The sequence below is a fragment of the Mastigoproctus giganteus genome, chromosome 5 (genome assembly GCF_048544385.1).
Source record: "Mastigoproctus giganteus isolate SK-2022 chromosome 5, ASM4854438v1, whole genome shotgun sequence".
Classification (NCBI taxonomy): Eukaryota; Metazoa; Arthropoda; class Arachnida; order Uropygi; family Thelyphonidae; genus Mastigoproctus; species Mastigoproctus giganteus.
This window is the reverse complement of record NC_143579.1, coordinates 155,643,395-155,667,572: the sequence shown is the minus strand read 5'-3', so window position 1 is coordinate 155,667,572 and position 24,178 is coordinate 155,643,395. Positions and strand designations below refer to the sequence as shown.

The 24,178-nt window shown below is 39.6% G+C and overlaps 1 protein-coding gene across 1 annotated transcript in view; it reads left to right on the top strand.

The window, feature by feature from the left end:
- Nucleotides 1–24,178, top strand: part of LOC150085778 (NADH-ubiquinone oxidoreductase subunit 8-like) — an 88,778-nt gene that overhangs the window by 41,799 nt on the left and 22,801 nt on the right. Inside the window, exon 4 of the mRNA XM_090373481.1 lies at nt 15,933–16,105. Coding sequence (XP_090229607.1) covers nt 15,933–16,105 — 173 coding nt within the window. The remainder of the gene's footprint in view (nt 1–15,932; nt 16,106–24,178) is intronic.

The following is a 24,178-nucleotide window of genomic DNA, read 5'->3' as shown; positions in this document are numbered from 1 at the left end:
CGTGTATGATCGAATTCATGTACTGTAAACACGTGTTATACGAGGACTAACTTTACTCTTATTACCTTGCTCGTTTATCAAGTTAAAATTTATTAAAAACTTTTGCTCGTCTTGCAAAACACTCGCAGACCAAGTTACTCGCACTCCAAGGTACCTCTGTACATCAATGTTGATGCAAAATTTACTTTTTAATGTCTTAATTTCAGTGTTTATTTTTTAAATAGCATTAATTATTAATTTTGGCCTGTTTGCATGTTATTGTTATATATGTTTTCAGAAAATTTGTTTTTTTTACATTTCATAATTTCATGCCTAATTTTCCTATTGTATTATGTGCGGAACTTTAATTACTTGCTATAATCCTTGCTCTTACATTGCTGAAAATATATTCTTTTCATTAATTGTTTAGTACAGAAGTATTTTTAAGATATAATTCACACTCATTAAGGGTGCCTTTTTTAATTTCCTCCCTTGACATGGGCACCTCCTATATGTGGTGAGAGGACCTTCCAGATTAGCATCACTGGTATCCATCACCCACAGCCTAGGTTCCAGGTTTACACCATACAAATCCATTGTGTTTGTCGTACACTGCATCCTGTAGTTGAGGGGCCCAGCTTCGACAAGATGGGTGGTCCTGGAAGGCTCGGCCAGGATCAGTCGGCTAGTGGATTCGCCTGCAAGCTTCAACCGTGCTAATTGCCATGCCCCTACCCTCATGTTCCGAGGTACAGGATTCAGACTGGTGGTGGTGGTGGTGCAGGTATGGTGTCTGGGTAGCCCTGGTGTCCCAGTGCCCGGGCTCCTTGCTCCATGGTGGGCAAGTTGCTCAGGTACTGGGCCAAAAACAAAACCATTATGAATCCTGATAATCTAAATATTTCTTCTGGGACCCCAACACAGTCCATACCAGAAGTCAGCGACATGAGTGCAGAAACCACCACTTTGGCAAAGAGGTCCAAAACAGAGATGTTCTCAGATCCAACACCCAAATACCTGATAATTCATTCCACAGCAAGAAGCTTATAGGGAAAATGTCAATCTTCTTCATTCAGAAGGGTTTTGGAGGGCTGGCAGGCTCCCCTAAATCTGTAAAAAATGTGATAAATACTCGGAACAGCTCCTCCGTGCCAACTTTATTGGGGAATACCAATAACAGTAAAACCCACAAGACACTGAACCCATCCTGAGGTGTGATCTCTGAATCGGATCTTCTTGAAGTGTCTGAAGAGGAGATCTGTTTAGAATTTAAATTGCATATAGTGACAGCTGCAGAGTGAATGTTCATACATAGGGATGAGAATCTAGTCCCAACTAGAAACATCATCCTTATAATACACCATCACCTAATGAGGTTAAAGCTGGTTATCTGAACTGCACAATACATCCATATGTTCCAAACCCATTAAGGTGCTTCGAGTGCCAGAAATATGGACATTCACGAATGACCTGCCGTGGTGCTCTTGCTTGCGCTTGCTGTGTTCAAAGGACCACAAAATGACATCATGTAAAGCTTCGAAGCTGACTTGCATAAACTGCCAAGGTGAGCACCCTGCCTACTCTAGAGCATGCCAGAGGTGGAAGGAGGAAAAGAAAATACAACAACTAAAGGCAGAGCTAAACATCTCATACTAGGAGGCCAAAAAAAGCAGTTAAACCTGTAAATGGCAATAAGGCAACATATGCTGAACAGGTTGCCAAGAAACGTTCAGTTGGAACTCAAACAGAAATATCACCAAACCACCAAAAGAGTCATTTATGCCTATCGCTCACTCGCTATTTTCTGTGCTCAGAAAAACCAGCACAGAAATCTCAGTCAGCTGCCACTCCATTATCAGTTCCTCCTGCTCCAGCATTACCAAAATCAAACACAAAAGTAACAGCATAGAAAATTCAACCGCCAATGGCAAAACAAGAAAAATGGATGTAGAAACAAAGAAAGTAACTGATGACTCAGTCTTGGAACTCTTTTCGGAGAAGGAAATGGACATAGGACAGCATCCATACTTCCCCAAAAGAGATAAATCCAAGCCTGATAAAAGTAAGCCCTCAGCACTTCGGAGGCGCCTCCGTAGCCAGGTGGGAAGGAGCAGCAGTGCGTAGTACACGCTTCTTGATTAGACTGGGGTTCGAGCCTGTCACCACCAAATACGGAGGATGCGGAAAGGTCAGGGAATGACCACCGCATATCCCGGAGCAATATGGCCTTAGTTGCTAATGCTCCTAAAAAAAAAAAAAAAACCAAATCAGCACTTCGGAAGCGGACTGATGGATCCACCAATCCTACGTAATGGCTAAATTCCTACAGTGGAACTGTCTTGGATTCCAACAAAATGCAGACGACATGAAGGCACTCCTGCAAAAGCATGAACCAGCCTGCTTTTGCATACGGGAAACTTAGTTAAAGGCAAATGATGACCTCACCATGCATAACATTGCTATTATTGGTAAGGATAGAATTGTGGATGGCCCTGCTCATGGAAGAGTCGCAATCCTTGTGGGCAACCAGATCCCATTTTAGCCTTTACAACTTACAATTAGCATAGAGGCTATAGCAGTTTGCCTTACAGTGGGGTTCTTATTAACTGTCTGTTCTGTTTATTTGCCATCTGGGACTGACATCTTCCAGAATGACCATGATGATCTTGTAATACAGTTGCCTCCCCTTTTCTTACTTCTTCAGGATTTTAATGGACCTAACACAATACATCCATATGTATGGTACCCCAAAGGTAACACTAAGTTAGCACTACCCCAAAGGGTAGTGCTAACTTCAGTGGAAGGGGACGAGTTATAGAGCATATGCTCAATGACAATGACTGCTCCCTCCTAAATGTGGCAACAAATACCTTTTTCCACACACCATGCCATACGTTTTCTGTAATTGATCTTTTTATCTGCTCCCCTTCTCTTCTTCCTTCACTTATTTGGAAGGTTGGAGGAGAACTCATATGGCAGTGATCATTTTCCCGTGATAACCACCCTAATTATTGGGAGACCATGTCTTTCTGTGGGGTTACTGCAGTGGAAGATTGATCCGGCTGACTGGAATGCCTTTCAATATCAGGAAAATTTGTGACATCACCACAGTCAGTCAGGAGCCTATCAATAATGCAGTTACGTACATCATAGAAAGTATCGTCCAGGCAGCTGCAACTGCAATTCCAAAAACGTCCATCCAGTATCCACCTTTTCCCAACCCATGGTGGGATGCTAAATACACAGCAGCAAAAAAGGCATAAAACAAAGTTTGGGGGTATTCCAAAGATATCCTACCACAGTCAACCTTTTACCTTTTAAACGTGCATGAGCCAAAGCACAATACATCTGCCATCAGAGCCAAAAGGAAGTGGATCCGTTTCACATCCTCTATTACCCAGAATACCAGCGCTAAGGTGGTCTGGGAGAAATCCAGAAAATGAAGGGAAAATACACCGTATTATATTCGGTCCTCGAATATAATACAGTAATACCCCGAAGTTACGCGATAGGTGGGTCCGACGAAAATCGCGTAAGTCGAATTCGCGTAAGTCGGGGTAAAACTTTGCATATAAATACATATAAATTTTGCTTAATTGGGACCAAGGACTAACAAAAACACTAGGTTAGAAGAAAAATATTAATAAAATTGCAGTTCTTTATACATATTAATACAAAATATGTATTAAAAAAAACAAATGACTTACGTTAAAAAGTTATTTCGATGTCGATGGCTTCATAAAATCTAACAAATTCGTCTGACGACACAGCGCGTTCTTTTTTTTCACGCAGAATTTCTTCGTAGCAAGCTAATAATTTTTTTTATTCCTTGCTTTGTAGCTATAACGCGTTCTTCGTTGGAGTCAAAGTTTTCTAAAATTTTTAAGCCCTTTACAATTGAGCCCTTTTCAATTTTCAACCTGTCAAGTTTGCAATTGTCATGTGCTTTTCGCCGTTGCTTCATTTAGGCCTGTAGCACGTGCAATATCACATGGTCTTTCATTTCGCTCAAAGTGTTTCACAATTTCATATTTTTTCTCTATCGACAGAGGTGGACTGGCCATAAGCCTTACCGGGGAAACCCCGGTGGGCCAGTGTGATTTTGGCCATAAACCATAGTATGAGGCCACTATAAATTTTCCCGGGTAAGAATTTTTGACCCAGTCCGCCTCTGTTTATCGATAATTGCTTTTCTTTTTCTCTCTGAATCTGCAGTGTCTTCACCAGGACGCTTCCTTTTCACACCTTTTAATTAAGTATTTTACTCATTTTTAGGGAATAAAGCACAATTACAAAACGAGGAGGCACGCTTGATATGCATAAACAAAGCTGCGCGCATGTAGCAACTGAATAAACAACACCATAAAAGCAGAGATACGCTATTAACACCTCACATTTCTAGGGGTTACTACCATAAAACAATAAAAATCCACTTGTGTTTCTGCTAGTGAAATCTGTTATAAACTGGTAGTAAACTCGATCTAATTGCATTTGCGATTATACCGATAGCTGGAATTGTGTTGGTTTTTACGTTATTATGGTGAAATGTGTTTCCCCTTCACTGATATAAAAAACAAAAGCAACGAAGTTGAATTTTGTTCATCTTTCGCTCTTATTCTCCGCCGTCGCACCGTATATCGATAACATATGAAAAACGACCTTGAAGATAGTGGGCGGCAGCGTTGCCAAACGAAAAAAATCAAGAACCGCGTAACTCCGAGTTCGCGTAAGTCGGGGTAGCGTAAGTCGGGGTATTACTGTAGTACTATTGCAGACTGCTGCAATAACCAATGCTCTTGGGGAAACATTATTTAACATCTCAGCAACATCGTTTTACTACCCAGAGTTTCTGGTCTTTAAACACAACACTGAAAAACGGGCCCTTAATTTTATATCAAAAGGTTTCTACCCATATAATGGGCCATTTACCATCCACAAGTTGAAAACAGCACTTGACCTTATAAAGACTGCTGCTGCTGTTGGAGCAGACAACATCCATTATTAAATGGTTAAACATCTTTCATCAGAGTCCATGCACTTTCTGCTCTTCCTGTACAACAGAATCTTCCTTGAAGAGCAGTTTCTGGCAAAAGCAGGCAAATGTACTTGCTTTTGCCAAGCCAAGAAAGGATCCAAAATTTACGAAAAACTATCGTCCTATTGCTCTGACTAGTTGTTTGTGCAAAATATTGGAGATAATGGTGGGTGCTGGTCTTTAATGGTACTTAGAATCAAATGACCTTCTCTCCAGCTTTCAATGCAGCTTCCGAAAGAACAATTCCACTTTGGACCACTTAGACTGGAAACATCTATTCGAGATGCTTTCCTAAAAAGAGAACACTTGATGTCCATCTTCTTTGACATGGAAAAGGCATACAATACAACTTGGAGATTTGGTATTTTAAAAGACATATATTTTATAAGAAGTTTTTATTAAAAACTTCTTATCCTGCCGTCACTTCCAAGTTTGAGTAGGATCCACCCTTTCCTGGCCCTTTTATCAAGAGGAGGGGATACTGCAAGGATCCATCTTAAGCGTTACACTTTTTGCCATTAAAGTAAACTCAGTTACCGAACAACTTCCTCCAGTTATAAACAGTGCACTCTATGTTGATGACTTCAGCATATTTTCTCAACCATGCTGTATGAAGGTTATTGAAAGACAACTGCAACAAGTCATTGACTGTCTAAACTCCTGGGCCACGTGCAGTGGTTTCAAGTTCTCACTGGAGAAGACCGTTTGTGTTTCCTTTTTTTGTCACAAACATAACCTCCACCCTGGGCCTGAATTATGACTTGGACAAAGCACCATTCCAGTAGTAGGGGAGACGAAATTCTTGGGACTCATATTTAACAAAAAGCTGACATTCCCCCAACTCATTCGTCTACTACGTACAAAGTGCATAAGAGGGCTTAATATTCTCCCTGCCCTCTTTTCTACTTCTTGGAGTGCAGACAGATGCACTTTACTCTGTCTGTACCGTAGACTTGTACGCTCAAAATTAGATTATGGATCTCAGTTATATTCTTCCACCAGAAATAGCGCACTTTGTTGGCTTGACCCCATCCACCATCAGGCCATTCGTATTGCTACTGGTGCATTCAGAACATCACTTGTCCAAAGTCAGTATATTGAAGAAAATGAACCGTTTTTGTCATTTCAACGAAAACAGTTGTCGCTGTAGTATGTCTTAAAGCTTTACTTGCCAACCCTTGCGCACGCTTTTCTACATAAAATGCAGAGGTATGATAGAATAAGTCAAATCTTCTGTATGTAAAAGACACCTGTCAAAACGCACTGATGTTCTCCCCCCCCCCTTTTTTTACTCCCATCCTTCAGCTACCATCATCCCTCACTCATTGCTTTTTTTTTTTTTTTTTTTTTGTTCTCTGTCAGGAAGCTCAGCCGACCCAGTGGTGGGGGCAGGCAACGTGGAGCCCACTAGTGGCCCTGTAGCCAAGAACCCAGCACAAACAGCAGAACCCAACACTAAACTACACATGCAACATAATGCTTTTCTGGCTTTTACAGAGGTTCTGTACTCATCACAAGAGTACTGATGGCACAGATGTGGGAAACCACAGGTGGCACTTTACCCAGATACTATGCCACTATGATTGGTATCTAATCAGGAAATGACCTATGTAATTATTTACCTGTGCATTTGTAGTGACATAATTGCCCCACCCACTTATACCATGTGACCCACATCCCTCTTCTCCCATTGGCTACTCCACCACATGGCATTCTCAAGGCGGAATAAATATAACTATGTAATTATTTACCTGCATATATATAGTTCACTTAGGAAAAGGCCTTTTGCTTCAGGTTCCATAATGCATGAGGAATATTGTTGTATCCGAAAGAGCAGGACTAAAATATTTACAAAATACTAAACTATTTACAAATATACAAACTATATTGGGCCCCTTCATCAGCTGACATTACAATGGAACATCATATGATGCCATGCGTGGTCATGTATTACAGAGTGAAGCACATGCACAAGGTTGGTGAATGTTATGCAAGCAGTTGTCTTTCAATGGAAGACAACAATGTAATTATTTACCTGCCCATTTGTAGTGACATAATTGTCCTGCCCTCTTCAAAGTCCCATTGGCTCGAATAAATATCAATAGGAGGAAAACGTTTTTAATGTATAGAGAGATAATAATAATAAATTAATAATAATTCTCCAAGATTAATTGCTTAGGTCACAGCATTCTACCTCTAACTGCTTATCACTGATTCCTTATGGTTCCAGTAGTCTTTCAACTGTAAAGTTATTTGCAAAGTACTTTTTTCAACTCATCTACCACTCCTGGACTATCCATGATTTATCCAGTTCAATCAAATAAGAAACCTATCTGATTCACCCTCTTTCTTTTTATATTCACATAAAAAAGAACTCTTTGTCTCCATTTTTAGCTATCTTTGCTAGTGATTTCTCATGGTCACCTGCCTTATACCATCAGTGGTTTTTTTACATATAAGCTTATAATACTTATATGAACCAGTAGTTTTCAACTATCCCATGCTTTTTTCTTTAGTTCAGTTAAACCCTTGACCTCTTTGGTCATCTACTTGGGCATCTTTTTTTTTTTTTCGAAACTTCAGCATTGGTAGTTTCCAGAGGATAAATGCCTTGAATATTTCCCATAAGGAACTTGTCTCTAACAGCTTATGGTTATCTCTCCACTTAATAGAGCTCTTGATCCATTATAGTCCTTTCTCTTAAAATTGAAGCCCTCTTGTTTTCTCTTGACCACAAAAATCCCATTTTATGATGTGGTCTCTATCTTCTTTTGGTTTGTGTATTGTAAAATTTTGATGCAGTTAGCATTAGCATTAGTAGAGGCATACGATGCAAGAAAGCAAGCTTATGCAGCATCAGCCGAAAAAAAAAAAAAAACTTCCCATTTCACCCCTTCATTCATTCCAAATGCCTGTTCAGCTCAGCCTTAAATTTATTTAGGCTATTTATTAGCTTCCAAAACAAAAGAGGAAGCCTGTTCCACCAATCAACTACCTGCTGGCTAAATGCAAATTTCCGCACATCTATTCTACAACTATCTTTCCTCAATTTGAAACTGTGTCCCCTCAAGTTCTTAGTCTGAACAAAGGGAAGAATCCCATCAACATTCAGCTTGCTCAACCCATTCAAGGCCTTATACAACTCAATCAGATCACCTTGCAGGTGCCTACTCTCCAGGTGCTGAAATTTGCAGAACTTAAGCCTTTCTTGCTGAGAGTACCCCTTTGTTCCCCTCACCAATCTTGTTGCCCTTCTTTGTACTTGTTCTAGCAACTCTACATCCTTCCTAAAATGAGGCCTCCTGCCTGCACACACTACTCTAGGTGTGGCCTGACCATTGCCTTGTATAATGAGATAATCACCTCCCTGTCCCTGCTAGCAAAATTCCTATATATCATTGACAAGACTACATGACCTGCCCTAGCAGCCCGTCTGCACTGCTCAGTGAACTTCATATTTGAATGCACAATTATCCCCAGGTCTTTTTCACTTTCCACTTCCCTGAGTGTAGTACCACAGTTGGTACGTTTCTTTTTGGTTATCACTACCCATATGCAGTACTTTGCATTTGTCAATGTTAAAATTCAGTTGCCACTTCTCAGCCCACTTTCCTAACTTATCTAAAATCTACAATAGTTTGAATCCTTGGTGGGAACCAAGTCAAGGATATTAGAGTCCCTTTCCTTTCTCTGACACGTTGCAATAAATAATCAACCAAATTGCTCAGAAAGCTGTTTTCCCATGATATATTGCCCATCCCAGATTTCCAATATATATGTCAGTTCTGCTATAACGCAGTACATGTGTACCTAAAAATCTCTGCATTATGGCATTTCGTGCATTAAAAACAATAGGGCTTATGGGAAAAATGGGGATAGGGGCAGAGCACTCAAAAAAAAAAATTTTTTTTAAATGTTCAGTCTGGTAAGTAAAACTCTAAAGAAAATTAAAACCCAATAGGCCCCGAGTGCCAAGCGATAGTGCCCAAGCGATATTTTGTGCGATACATAGCGTTCTTTCTCAGCGGATTAGTTATATTTATTTTCCAGTGTCACTATTCTTCTTGTTTTTCTTAAGTGATTCTTTACTTAAAAGCTTTGAAGTAGAATCCAGAAAGGAAATACACCTTTTTTTCCTTGTGTATATATATAATCCGTACTAACCTAACTAAACCTCTAAACCGCTTGGTCACTGGTGGCACCGCTCCTGCCTCCACGTGGCGGGGCTGGAAACCTGGGAGAAGAAAAACACTCTCCCGGGGCAAAAAGGAGCAAAGATGGACATAAATAGACATGCCACTTATGGATCTCATGATCCAGATCTCTCAAACAGAGAAGACTTAAATGCAGGAAATGCAAAACGGCAGAAAAAAGAAGGAACAGAAACCCCTGCTCCTCTTTTTTTGATACTGCATTCTTTGACTGACAATCCTTTGAGTGAGCTCTCCCCATTCTTAATACAGAAATGTCTTGAGAATGTGGCGGGCCCACCAAAAATGGTTCGAAGATTAAGATCTGGAGACCTTCTAGTGGAGATGAACGAGAATAAACACTTGGAAAAACTATTAAAAATATCGACTTTTGGTGGAATTCCCACAAAGGTTACCCCGCATGCCACCTTAAACTCCTCTAAAGGGGTAATAGCCGAGTGGGATCTCCTTAACGTATCTGAGGAGGAAATCGTTCAGGAATTAGGCGATCAAAATGTAATAAATGCCAAAAGGATAGTCATTAAGAAAGATGGGGTTCTTACTCCTACCCGAACGGTCATTCTTACATTTAAAACACCAATTTTACCAACAACTGTTAAAGCTGGATATTTAAGGTGCAAAATTCGACCTTATATTCCAAACCCAGTCCGGTGTTTTAAATGCCAAAAATTTGGACACTCACAAGCAGTCTGCAGGGATGTAACCACCTGTGCCTCCTGTGGTTCAAAAGAGCATTGTTCACACAGACTGCCCCACTGAAATACAAAGCTGCCCAAACTGTAAGGGGAATCATTCAGCATTTTCAAAGGAGTGCATCCAGTGGCAGACTGAAAAGACTATACAAAAGTACAAAGTGGAACACAAGGTGCCATACCAAGAAGCAAAAAGACATTGTTTAATTTCAAATAAATTGCCATCTTATTCTTCAGTTGTAAAAAAGCAACGATCCATAACAGTACAAACAGATTGTTCAGTTCCGCCAAGCATCTCAATTTCTGATTGGGCCAGGTCAGTCCTCTCTACACTAAAAGAACAGCCTACCCAACAGCAATCAACTCATTCAGTAAACACACCATTGACAATACCGCCAGATAAAAATTCTGTACAACAGCCAGTTAATCAAACAAGCTCTGAAAGAAATAATCAAAAAACCAGTACTGATACCATGGACATAGATAGAAATTCACACTGAGATGACCCACTTCTTGAACTTCATGCAGAAGAGGAGGACATGGACGTCACTAGACCAAATTTCCCAAAAAGGGAAAAAAGACTAGACAGGCGCAAACAGACCACATCTCGTAAGCAAGCAGACACACCCGATAATCCTCAATAATGCACAGAATCATTCAATGGAATTGTCGCGGACTCCGAGCTAACTTAGACGATGTTTATGACTTAATTACCGAATATAAGCCTGCTGTTCTTTGTCTACAGGAAACAAACCTGACCCCTAAAATAACAATGAGCATAAAACATCATATAATGCTTAGAAAGGATAGGAACGACTCTAATACAGCACATGGAGGTGTAGCATTGCTAGTAAACTCCAGAACTCCTTTCAGACCAGTCCCACTGCAAACAACTTTAGAAGCAATTGCTGCTAGAGTTACGGTTAAGATAGTGGTAACAGTTGTTTCCATATACCTTTCGCCAAACTATTCATACTCTCTAGCAGATTTGAATGATTTAGTTACTCAGCTGCCACCACCTTTCTGTATCTTGGGTGACTGGAATGGGCATCACCCCCTATGGGGTTCCTCGCACCTTGATAAGAGAGGTCAGTTAATTGAAAAATTTCTTGAAAGGCACAACTTAACATTATTAAACAATGGGACTCACACGTACGTGCATCTTTCCTCAAGGTCAACTTCTGCAATTGATCTTTCAATATGCTCGCCAAACCTCCTTCCTCTTATTGATTGGATGGTCACTGTTAACCTGCGAAATAGTGATCACTTTCCAGTAATATGCACACTATCAGCTAACTCTCCTCCTCAAACTGAGATAAAAACTGTTTGGAAATTCGACAAAGCTAACTGGAAGAAATATCAAGAGCTGGCACATCTAGATATTCAGACTATTGAGACCCTCACCATTGACTCTGCCGTAACTTACATAACTCAGCAAATGATAGCAGCTGCAGAAACCAGTATACCCAGATCATCCATGAAAACTCGCTCCCACCCAAAAATATGGTGGAATGAAGTCTGTAGCAATGCGAAAAAAGAGAAGAATAGATACTGGAACTTATTTCGTAAATACCCAACCACAGCTAATCTCATACAGTTCAAGAAAGCTAGAGCTAAATCTCGTCACATACAATGAATAAGCAAAAAAGAGACATGGTCTAAATATGCTTCCTCTATAAACAGGACCACAAATATCAGAACTGTTTGGACTAAAGTTCGAAGAATTAATGGAAAATATCCACCTATAACCACTCCGATAATATATCTAAAAGGCAAAGAAATCTGCAATCCTCTCGATATTTCTAATACATTAGATGAAACCTTTGAAAAAATCTCCGCTGTAACCGCATTTGAGCCAAGTTTCCAGGCACATAAAATACAAGCAGAAAAATATAATCTCAATTTCAGTACTTCACGACAGCATACATATAATGTACCCCTTACCATGGCAGAGTTACGTAGCGCACTTGCAAGATCCAAAAATAGTGCTGCTGGCCCTGATGGAGTGTACTATGCCATGATATATCACTTGAGTGAAGAATCCCTTTCTGCTCTGCTAAAACTGTATAATAGAATCTTTGGCGAAGACTACTACCCTACCAGTTGGCATCATTCTATTGTATTAGCTTTCCCAAAACCAGGAAAGGACCATTCAGATCCAGCAAATTACCGACCGATAGCATTAACTAGTTGTATAGGAAAAGCATTAGAAAAAATAATTAATGCCAGATTGACATGGTTCCTAGAGACTGAATGCATTCTATTCTAAGTCAAAATCAATATGGATTTCGAAGAACTAGATCAACACTTGACCTTATGGTCAAAGCTGAAGGAAACATCCGAAATGCATTTCTCAGGAACGAACACCTAGTGATGATATGTCTTGACATCGAAAAAGCTTTTGATACAACCTGGCGGTATGGAATTCTTCACGATCTCTATGAATCCGGTATTCGTGGTCATCTTCCAAAATTTATCCAGAACTTTTTGAGCAATAGGACCTTTCAGGTACGATTTCACTCTGCTCTCTCACAAACATTTGTGCAAGAAGAGGGGGTCCCTCAGGGGTCTGTGCTTAGTGCCACGCTCTTCTCTCTCAGGATTAATTCCATTACAAAATGTATTCCCGACACAGTTGAAACTTATCTGTATGCCGACGATCTGGCAATCTCAAGCCACTCACAAAACATGCGTTTCATTGAAAGGCAGCTTCAAGGTACAATTAACAAGCTTGTTCAGTGGGCCAAAAATAATGGATACAGACTTTCAAAACAAAAAACAACAGCAATTCATTTTTGCCGTAAACGGAATTTACATCCAGATCCCGATTTACATCTTGATTCTCATCCAATTTCTTTTCAACAGAGTATTAGCTTTCTTGGACTAATTCTGGATAGAAAACTTAGTTTCTTAGAGCATATTAAACATATTCGTACAACCTGTCTAAAGAAGCTGAATCTCCTCAGGGCAATTTCCGCTATGTCATGGGATGCAGATCGGTACATGCTGCTGCACTTATACCGGTCGCTCATAAGATCCAAACTAGACTATGGGTCACCTGCATATGCCTCAGCTAGAGAAAGTGTATTAAAATGGCTCGACCCAGTACATCACAATGCCCTCCGAATTGCACTGGGAGCTTTTCGTACATCGCCAGTTCAGAGTCTCTATACGGAAGCACATGAACCACCCCTATTTCTTCGTCGGCAAGCTCTGTTATTAAGTTATGCAGCAAAAATCAGAAGTTTCCCACATCATCCTATAAAACAGTATTTATTCACCCCAAAATGGCATAATTTGTACCAAAATAAACCTTTGCAGAATAAACCATGTGGCATTAGATTACAAAGCATAACTACGTGCAGGGAACTAAATATGAATGACATAATTCTAGATATTAGCACGGCTATGCCACCATGGAAAATACCCTTGGTCAATGTTGACCAACATTTCCAACAATGGGGAAAGAATGCACTTCCAAATTTCAGTATTCAGCAGATCCATGCAACTCACTCTTTTCAGTTCTCTAGTTTTACCCAAATTTACACTGATGGTTCCAAAACAGATAGTAAAGTTGGAGCAGCTGCAGTTCTACCAAACAATACAATATCCCAGCAGCTCCCTTTGGAGTACAGTATTTACACCGCAGAACTATATGCTATCCTGATGGCTCTAGACAATGTAAAACAGTCATTATATCCTCAAACTATTATCTACACCGATTCCTTAAGTGCTGTATCTGCTCTTCAGTGTAAATTTCCTTCCAGTCATCCGTTTCTACAACAAATTCAAACCAAGTTAGTGCAGCTTCTTGCAAACAGGCAAAAATTAATTTTCTGTTGGATACCTGGACACTCTGGAATTAGAGGAAACGAACAAGCGGATCTTGCAGCCAAGAACGCCAGTCACATAAAATCAGACATGCAGATACCTTACACAGATTTAAAACGCATCATACATACCAATGTTAGAAAAAAATGGCCATTTGGCAGGGAGAAAAAAGCAATAAGCTTTTTCAGATTAAAAACGATCACAAGAAGTGGCTATCAAGCCTAAGAGGCAATAGAAAGGAAGAAGTAGTACTTGCTAGAATTCGAATAGGACATACTCACCTAACTCATAGTTATTTACTCACTCAGGATGACCCTCCACTATGCAGCAACTGTCAAACTCAACTCATAGTAAACCATTTGATCATTGAATGCCCATTATATCTGAGAGAACGAAAAACAGCTTTCTCTTCACATCTATATTCTTCTAATAAACTTACCTTACAACAGATTCTCGGAGACCGGCAAGATATTAATGATGTTTTTACCTTCCTCAAATTGATAAACAAATATCACCTGATCTGAATCCTTTTATTTAATATAACAATCATGTATCAAATAAGATTGAAATAGGTGCATTATGGCCTTAGTAGCCCTTGCACCAATAAATCCAACAAACAACAACAAAACCCAATAAAATTGCTAACACGGATTTAAACATCTTAAATTTCTAATGAATAAATAAATATTACAGTAAATATAGCACTGTAATATATACATACCAATTGATATTTCTGTTCACTGACTTTTTTTTTTTGTTTTTTGAATTGTAAAATTTAAAACAGTAAAAAAGATAAACAATCAATAATGACGAACATGGCACGCACAAATTGCACAAGTGAGATATGCAGTAACAATTTTGTGCATTTAAAATAGGAAGCTTAAAAAAATTGGAATGAACAGAAGATTCTGAAAATTTGTTTTTTATATGATTGAAGATTTCATGAAAGGGGAAACAATTTCACCATAATAACTTAAACACCCACAGAATTCCAGCTATCGGTATTATAGCAAATACAATAAGATCGAGTTTACTACCCATTTATAATTAGATTGCACTAACAGAAAACCCAATAAACCGGGACCTGCAAATTGTTTTTATTGTTTTGTGGTAGTGACCTTCAGAAATGTACGCCTCTGCTCATGCTATCACCCTCATGAAATTTCTGTTCAAACTGAAAAATCTGAGCACCTGAAAACGTGAGTCAGCCTAGAATATCACGTGTGTTCTTGTGAATACAGAAAATGACAACAGTGTGTCCGACAAATACAACTACAATAAATGGGAAATATAGCTCTCACACCTTTGATATTTTTTATGCTTCATAAACTTGTATGTATTGCTGCGCAGGTCACTACATTCAGCTTGGTGCCGGGTTTTGTGTTCACAATCATGTTACTCAGGCGAAATCGTGCATTAGCCAATGCGAAAATCACGTTATAGCAGAACTGCAGTTAGATTGAAGTTGCCCATAATGAGACAGTTACACTTAAATGCTCATTCAAGTTGCCTGTGCAGATTTTTGTCATCCCCTTCAGAATTATTTGGTCTACAACAACTATTAAAACCCCAACTATTATCCCTCTACTGCATGTGATCTTGCAACGTTTAGGCTTAACATCCATCTGTACTTGATCTGACTCTGGACGTAGTCTGATCATCTTTAGGGAGCTTTTGATAAGATGATGACTCGATTCCTTTCCTTTAACCCACCCTATCCCTCCTGAACACATTATACTCCCCATAATTAAATTCTTCATCCCCTTATACTTTTTTTATAGGGATGCCACATGTATTCATAAATCATGGTATATCAGCATTGATTGACGTAATCAGAAGTTCAAATTTGTTCAGTTGTTTGATTTATTTACAATACTCGTGACATTACTACTGTACACAGATTAAATTTTGTATATTTTGGCTTTTTAAAATCTTGACATATCATAATTATAATTTTAATATGGAGATAAGGTTCCAGAATGTGTCTTCTTTAGAACGACTGATCTCTGTGAGGTATTAGAGATTCCATTTCTCAAATTTATTAGATATGCCCCTGTAAATATAGCATGTTCAGAGCGAAATAATTGATATTTATTCTATAGATATTCCTTTCAGTGGGAAAAAGTTCATTTTCTTGCACCATCATAAAGCATACTAGTTTTATAACTGCTTTATTATTTTCAGGAATGGGACTTACTTTGGCACATATTTTCAAGGAACCTGCCACTATAAATTACCCATTTGAAAAAGGGCCGCTTAGTCCACGATTTCGGGGTGAACATGCCCTACGCCGCTATCCTTCAGGAGAAGAGAGATGCATTGCATGCAAATTATGTGAAGCAATTTGTCCTGCACAGGTAAATGTTTTTATGATTACAATAATAAAATTTTTATTTACATTATATACATAGTACATAGTGTTGAGGGTAAAGTGCCACCAGTGGTTTCCCACAACTGCACCATCTGTTCTCTTGTGTTGAATACAGACTCTGTAGATACCAGAAGTGCGAGTAAAGTGTGGTTCGTGTAGTGTAATGTAATGTTCTGTTGTTTTTATGGCATTTTGCTGCAGGGCCCCTGATGGGATCCCTTCTAACCGTACACAGCCACAGGGTGGTGGCCAGTTCTGTAGTGATTGGCTTTGGCTAGCCTCTACCAGGATTGCCTAAGCTTCCTGACAGAGACCAAGTAAAAAAAAATTGTTGAAGAGAGGTACTAGGTAAAAGAAGAAGAGCGGTCAGAATGAGGGAAAAAAGCATGGGTGGGCAGATTGCCCATCCTAAATAGGAGAAATTGGGTTTAGGGATGGGATGAAAAGTTGCTGGGGACAGGTGTCCCCTGTATGGTGGCCAGAGCATTCTGTATCCCACACTCGAGGGAGTGCCAGCAGTACCCTATCCTACCCAAGTATGGGTTTGCAGCTGTATCCCACACTCAAGAAAATGCCAAGTGATCCTGCACCAAAATTGTGTCAACAAATCTTACCCTATGTGGGTTAGCACATGGATGATCTAGGTAAAAACTTCTGTCCCCATCGAGGGTTGTGTTTAAGGATTAGTTTGTTGTCCATCTCTGAGTCTGGCAAGTTTGTTCCTTCTGGTGGTAAACACTGGTTGCACAAAGTTGGTTAGGACCTTGTGGTATTCTTGTCGAAAAGAAGAAAGTACTCTTGACCCCATGGGTTGCCTTGGATTTCTGTTATAAATTTAAGTCTGCTGTCATCATAGGTGGGGAATGCATACATGAGATGTGCCCATGATTCTTGTTCGCCACAGTGGCAGAAGGGGGTCCCCTTCGATCCCCAAAGCTGTCAGCTTCTGTTTGAAGGGTCCGTGGCTAGTGATTATGAAGGTGGCCTGCAGTCCAGGTGAGTACCAAGGAGGGGCTTTGCGGTGCATCATATTTACATGTGGGAGGAAGCACCTTGTGATCTCACCCTTTGGTGTTGTTTCAAATACTCGTTGCCATAGTTCAAGAAGGTGGGTTGTAATTAGTCTTCTTTCCTGTCTTCGGTTGTTTGTTTTTATCCAGCTGTAGGTCAAGAAACTGTGTTGGGATTCCTTTCTTCAGCTGGGAGAATAGCCCTCTTCTAACAACCTTGAGGTATAACGGAAGGCATCCAGCGATGATTTGTACCTCTGGAGTGCTGACTGTGCAGCATGTTCTGAAGTTGGAGAGCAACATAAACCTCTGGATTGTGTCTAGCTTTTGCTTGTTTCTTGCAATGGTAGCCTTGATACACCATACAGAGGTGCCATAGCAGACGATGGGTACATACACTGCCTTGTATATGAGGGTTAGGGCATTATGTTTTAGTCCTCAATCAACTCTGCTAACTCTGATCATGGCAGCATATTTTTGAACTTTTGAACTTTTGTAAATAGATACTTCAGGTGTGGATGGAAGGTGAAGCCAGTGTCAATATGGATTCCTTGGTATTTAACATCTCTGTATAATCTGATTGGCATATTGTTTAAGTTTCATAGTTGGGGATCTGCAGCTTCCCGTTTAGGAGTACGATTTGGTTTTTTCTCTAAAGATAAATCAGTTGTGCATAGTTGACCAGTCCTGAAGTTTATCACCCCAGAGCAGCTCTAGTATCCTCCTTCACCAGCAGGACAAGGTTGTCTACAAAGGCCAAAGGTGTAGCCCTGCCCAGGTCCATCCCCAGGAACTCGTCCAAGATGATCAACCAGAGGAATGGTCCCAGAATCGAGCCATGGTGGATAGATCTGCAAAAGGTCTTGAATTTGCTAACTACTTGAACCTTTCTGTCACTGAGGTATGACTTTAGAACGTTAAACAGGTTTATAGGGACATTTTCTAGTCGGAGTCTATGCAGGATGCTAGCTACCACAGGTGGTCGAAGGCTCCAGTGAAGTCTACCATGATGGCAAGAAAATACTCTGCTGTTGATTGGGTAGCTTGAGATATTAGACTATGGATGGCATCTTCAGTGCTGAGTCCTGTTTTAAAACCGAATTGGTATGCCGATGCAGGTTGTTCCTTTGTGTAAAATGCATTGAGATAAAGTGGCATCGGACACTCCAGAAGTTTTGCTAGCGCAGAGAGGAGGGCGATAGGCTAGTATGAAGCTGGATTTTGTGGTAGTTTTTCCAGGTTTTTCAGAATCAATTTTAGGGTGACGGTCTTCCAGGGGTTGGAAAGGTTCCGGTTGCAAGGCATCTATTAAATAAACTTAGAAGGGTGGCAGGGAAACTCTCAGCAAGCCTTTTTAACAACATCCACCTTCAGATTTGCACCCAGAATTTTGCCTTCCTTCGTTTTGGTCGTCATGATATCCAGGTTTCTAACAATGATAGCAGCCCATGGATGATCAGTTATACTTTGCTAAATCTTGTAGGACTTGGGGTAATCTACCACAGCCCTGAAGTGGATGTATGGTCTTGACTTTCAATTGATCTGTAATAATCCTGGCCCTTTTGCATATTTAGTTGGGTTACCTTAATCTCTGGTATGTGATTTGACAGAGGGCGTCTATCCATAGTTAATACATAATTGGTACAGGCTCTTTATCTTTTGGTATACTAGGAAGTTGTTGTCCCTTATAGAGTGTTGGCAGGGAGCCTTTGCAATCTTACTGTTGGCCCAAACCTGTGGCTGATCTTTTGATGGGCAGTCCTTGAAATCATACCCTTTTTGGACATGGTGGCCACAGGTGGATTCTCACCGATTACATGTGTGCATGGTGTGGCCGAAGCGGAGGCATTGATAACATTTGGGGACCAATATATATTTTTTAAATCTATGGCTACCCCATCCAAGTAATATCCTATTTTGGACTCCTAGGATTTGCCATACAGATAGATAGCTCTACAACCCAATTGACACTTGTGGGGAACTTACCCTTGGTTTTGAAATTGAGAAATATGTCATCATCTATTTCTTCTTGAAGGTAGATGCTTAAGTTCTTTTTGGAGATCTCTGTTTTGAGTTCGTCCGGTGTCTTACTGTGGTCAATATCGGATAGCAGGATGGGCACCCTTTCTTCTTTGGGGCCTATGTCCTAAGCCCATAATTTGCCATTTCAGTTCTTTTAAGTATGATTCATGCCCTCTCCCTGGTGTCCATTTTGATAATCACTCCTGGATGTCTAGTCTTCCTTATGCTTTTGATTCATATTGTTTTCATTTGCTCAGTCAGGTTCTTTGTAAGCACTTCTTTAACCGCTTCGCTCGTTTCAAGTTTTTTACTGGCTTTACCAGGATGACATGGGTTGGCATTTGTTTTACTCCATTTCTCAATGCCTCAGCAAAGAAAGGGGGTGTTGCGGAATTTGTTTTTCCCCTTACTGTGTGAGGACTTCAAGTTTGGCTTGAAGCCCCTCATGATCGATATGGATATTTAAAATTACTGTTTCCATTATGCTAAATATTTGTACTACATCGGTTCTTATGGCTGCAGTGATTCGATTTTATTTTTTTGCAATATATTTCTCTAGTGCTCCTCTGATGGCTGTTATTTGTTCAACCGGTGTCGTAGATAATTTTACCCCAGGGGCAAAATGGGGAGTCGGCAAATCTGCAACTCTTTCTTAACCTTGGTTTTAGATTGCTTGGTTCTGTCATCCCCTGGAGCAAGGTCTTATTCCTAGAGCAGATAGGGTATTCTGATTGGTCTTTGCCAAGGACTTCAAACTCTGCATCACTCATTTTGGAGAAATCCGGATAATCGGGAGAATTTGGATTATCAGGTAACTAATGGTTTCATCATACAGCGGGAAACAAATGCTGAAGTTTGGCACCAAACTTCAGTATTTTTAAGGACTTGCATGTGGGGGTGGGTTATACTCAGGGCTACTAAATTATCATTCCTTTAAGTCTCTGGAGTTAATGAAGCCTGTAACTAATCTAAAAATTAGTTATAATTTCTTCTTTAATATAGTTTATCTTTATACAGTCTTTTAGTAAATACATGTCATCATTCCTTTGGTTTGGGGAATTACTGCCAGAGTTTTTAGTTAATCTCTAAAAGTTCCTACTTTCTAGTTTTTCATTTGGAGTGTTCATGTGCACTGGCTTTCTTAGACACTTCACCTGTATAGTTCATTTACACTGCCATATATTTTATTTTGCACAGTGCCATATTATTAATATTAACATTGACTATACAGTAATACCCCGACTTACGCGAACTCGGAGTTACGCGGTTCTTGATTTTTTCGTTTGGCAACGCTGCCGCCCACTATCTTCAAGGTCGTTTTTCATATGTTATCGATATACGGTGCGACGGCGGAGAATGAGAGCGAAAGATGAACTAAATTCAACTTTGCTGCTTTTATGTTTTTTATATCAGTGAAGGGGAAACACATTTCACCATAATAACGTAAAAACCAACACAATTCTAGCTATCGGTATAATCGCAAATGCAATTAGATCGAGTTTACTACCAGTTTATAACAGATTTCACTAGCAGAAACGCAACTGGATTTTTATTGTTTTATGGTAGTAACCCCTAGAAATGTGAGGTGTTAATAGCGTATCTCCGCCTTTATGGTGTTGTTTATTCAGTTGCTACATGCGCGCAGCTTTGTTTATGCGTATCAAGCGTGCCTCCTCGTTTTGTAATTGTGCTTTATTCCCTAAAAATGAGTAAAATACTTAATTAAAAGGTGTGAAAAGGAAGCGTCCTGGTGAAGACTGCAGATTCAGAGAGAAAAAGAAAAGCACTTATCGATAAACAGAGGCGGACTGGGTCAAAAATTCTTACCCGGGAAAATTTATAGTGGCCTCATACTATGGTTTATGGCCAAAATCACACTGGCCCACCGGGGTTTCCCCGGTAAGGCTTATGGCCAGTCCGCCTCTGTCGATAGAGAAAAAATATGAAATTGTGAAACGCTTTGAGCGAAATGAAAGACCATGTGATATTGCACGTGCTACAGGCCTAAATGAAGCAACGGCGAAAAGCACATGACAATTGCAAACTTGACAGGTTGAAAATTGAAAAGGGCTCAATTGTAAAGGGCTTAAAATTTTTAGAAAACATAGACTCCAACGAAGAACGCGTTATAGCTACAAAGCAAGGAATAAAAAAATTATTAGCTTGCTACGAAGAATTCTGCGTGAAAAAAAGAACGCGCTGTGTCGTCAGACGAATTTGTTAGATTTTATGAAGCCATTGACATCGAAATAACTTTTTAACGTAAGTCATTTGTTTTTTTAATACATATTTTGTATTAATATGTATAAAGAACTGCAATTTTATTAATATTTTTCTTCTAAACAAGTGTTTTTTTAGTCCTTGGTCCCAATTAAGCAAAATTTATATGTATTTATATGCAAAGTTGTACCCCGACTTACGCGAATTCGACTTACGCGATTTTCGTCGGACCCGCCTATCGCGTAACTTCGGGGTATTACTGTATAATGTTAATGTAACTGTTAAGGGCGATAGTTTAGTTTGCTTTGTAATCTCCTTCTCTCGTATGTAATGGACCCAATATGGCCCTAGAAGCTATTGCACCACTAAACCTCAACAACAACTCTCATATATAATGAATGTTTTCTTTGTTAGTATTTACTATTGATCTGGCCCCCCTTCTCTCTCTCTCTCTCTCTCTCTCTCACACACACACACACACACACACACACATTCAGAAACTGATTAATTCACTCTGCTGTGGAATTTTTGAAAACTTTATTGGGATTGATTATTCTGTTGTGGTAATCAATAATATTTGCCCTGTTTTGCCTTTTTTTAATTCTTTGTAATACAATTTTAAATTTTTTTTCAAATACAGTGGATTCCAATTATTTAGGGCCACCTGTTAATCGGGACAGCTATTTATTTGGGACAAATCTTAAAGAACAGAACATAATTGAGAAAATAGCTGGGGTTTTCTTCGCTCAGTTGGAACAACATGACTTTTAATCGGGGCAGGAGACAACAGCACTCGAGATTACCCTACGATTGTCTCCGAACATGCAACGTAGTCCAGTCGGATTTCTGGATGTCACAACCATAAAACAATTAGCAGTGCCCTGTTTATTGGACTTTTCTGTTAGTGCAATCTATTATAAACAGATAGTAAACTGGATCTTATTGAATTTGCAATAATACTGACAGCTGGAATTCTGTGGGTTTTTACGTTATTATGGTGAAATGTGTTTCCCCTTCCATGAAATCTTCAATCACATAAAAAGCATAAATAAACTTTCAGAATCTTCTCTTCATTCCTATTTTTTAAGCTTCGTAACTTGTTACTCCATTCTCACTTGGGTGTATCGTGTTAGTTGCAATTTGTGCTTGCTATGTTCTTTATTATTGATTGTTTACCTTTTTTGTTTTTTTAAATGTAATCCCCCCCCCCCAAATGCCAGTGAACAGAAATATCAACTAATTAGTATGTACACATTACAGTACATATTAATTAAGCTTTGCATGTAAGCGTAAATTTATTTTTATTTTGCTAACCTGTGCAAAATATTGTTCCGATTTTCACGTGAACAATATATGTTCCGATTTTCACACGAAAATCGTTTAATTTTTTAATTGGTAAGGTAATAAAGTGTAAATTTGTGCTTAAAAAAAAAAAAAAGTAAAGTGCAGCCATTATCAATGCACTGCTGAATGGAAGCCTTCTCAACGATTCATGCTGAGGGAAATGGACCATAATCTGCCACGCTGGTCCAGTGCGGGTTGGCAGATCGACCGTATTCAGCAGTCAGGGGCTTGAACCCCGGTCTAACTCAAAGAGCGTGTGCTACTGCACTCCCGCTCCTGACCACTCGGCTACGGAGGCCTTAATTTGCTTAATATATCTTTACTTTTATAGCCTATTCTTCCTATTTTCACTTATTAAAATCGTTGTTTAATAGAATTAAAATTCGATTCATAAACGTGATCACAAAGACCGGTACTTATTACATATCATATAGTGCAGCGTTTCCCAAACTTTTTTTAGTCACGGAACACTTTTCATCTCATGACATATTCACAGAACACTTACGAAACACAAGCTTAGCAAGAGCCAAAGACGTTTTGTTAATATTTTATTACATATGGCGCACTGTGCATCAGGAGCGAAAAGACTAAACCTCCCATACACTTCCTAGTTCATTTCACAAATATTTGTGGTCTCAATTCTAATCTCAATGATGTCCATTTCCACTTGCAGTCTGCCAAACCCCATGTACTTTTTCTGACAGAATCTCAGTTATCAATTGATTCAACTACTACTCATCTCACTTGCCCAAATTATTCGCTGTATAATTCCTTTTGCCTCAAAGGTGGTACTTGTGCATATGTCCGTTCCGATATTCCCTGTCAGAGATTTGGTAATTTGGAATCTCCTCTTTTCGATCTTCTCTGGCTTAAAATCTCTCTACCTCATTGTGTCAAATTCATCTGTTGTCGCTACCATTCTCCCAACTCCATTAATCACTTGGAGCTCTTTGACTTCTTCTCTTTGCAACTTTACTTTCTCCAGTCCAACTTTCCTAACAGTGAGGTAATTTTCCTTGGTGATTTTAATGTTCGCAACTCCAGCTGGCTTCCATTTTCTAATCACACTGACCCACCTAGTCGAGATGCTGAGGCTTTTGCAATTAGACATGACCTTGCACAGATTGTTCAGTTACCTACAAGAATACCAGATAATCCTAACATACAGCCAACGCACTTGATCTTTTTCTCACTAACAACCCTTCTAAGTACACGGTCAAAGTGGTGGTCCTTTAGGCACCTCAGATCTCTACTTGGTGATTGTCTCTTCTCCAGTGGAGCCTTTATCTCATGGCTATTACCAACCTCGTGTTGTTTGGCATTACAAGAATACAAAATGGGATGACCTGCAAGATTTCTTTTCTTCTTTTCCTTGGTCAGATTACCGTTTCAAAACTTCTGATGTCAACGTTTGCTCATATCATGTCAGTGAAATTATTCTTGTAGGAATGGAATCCTTTATC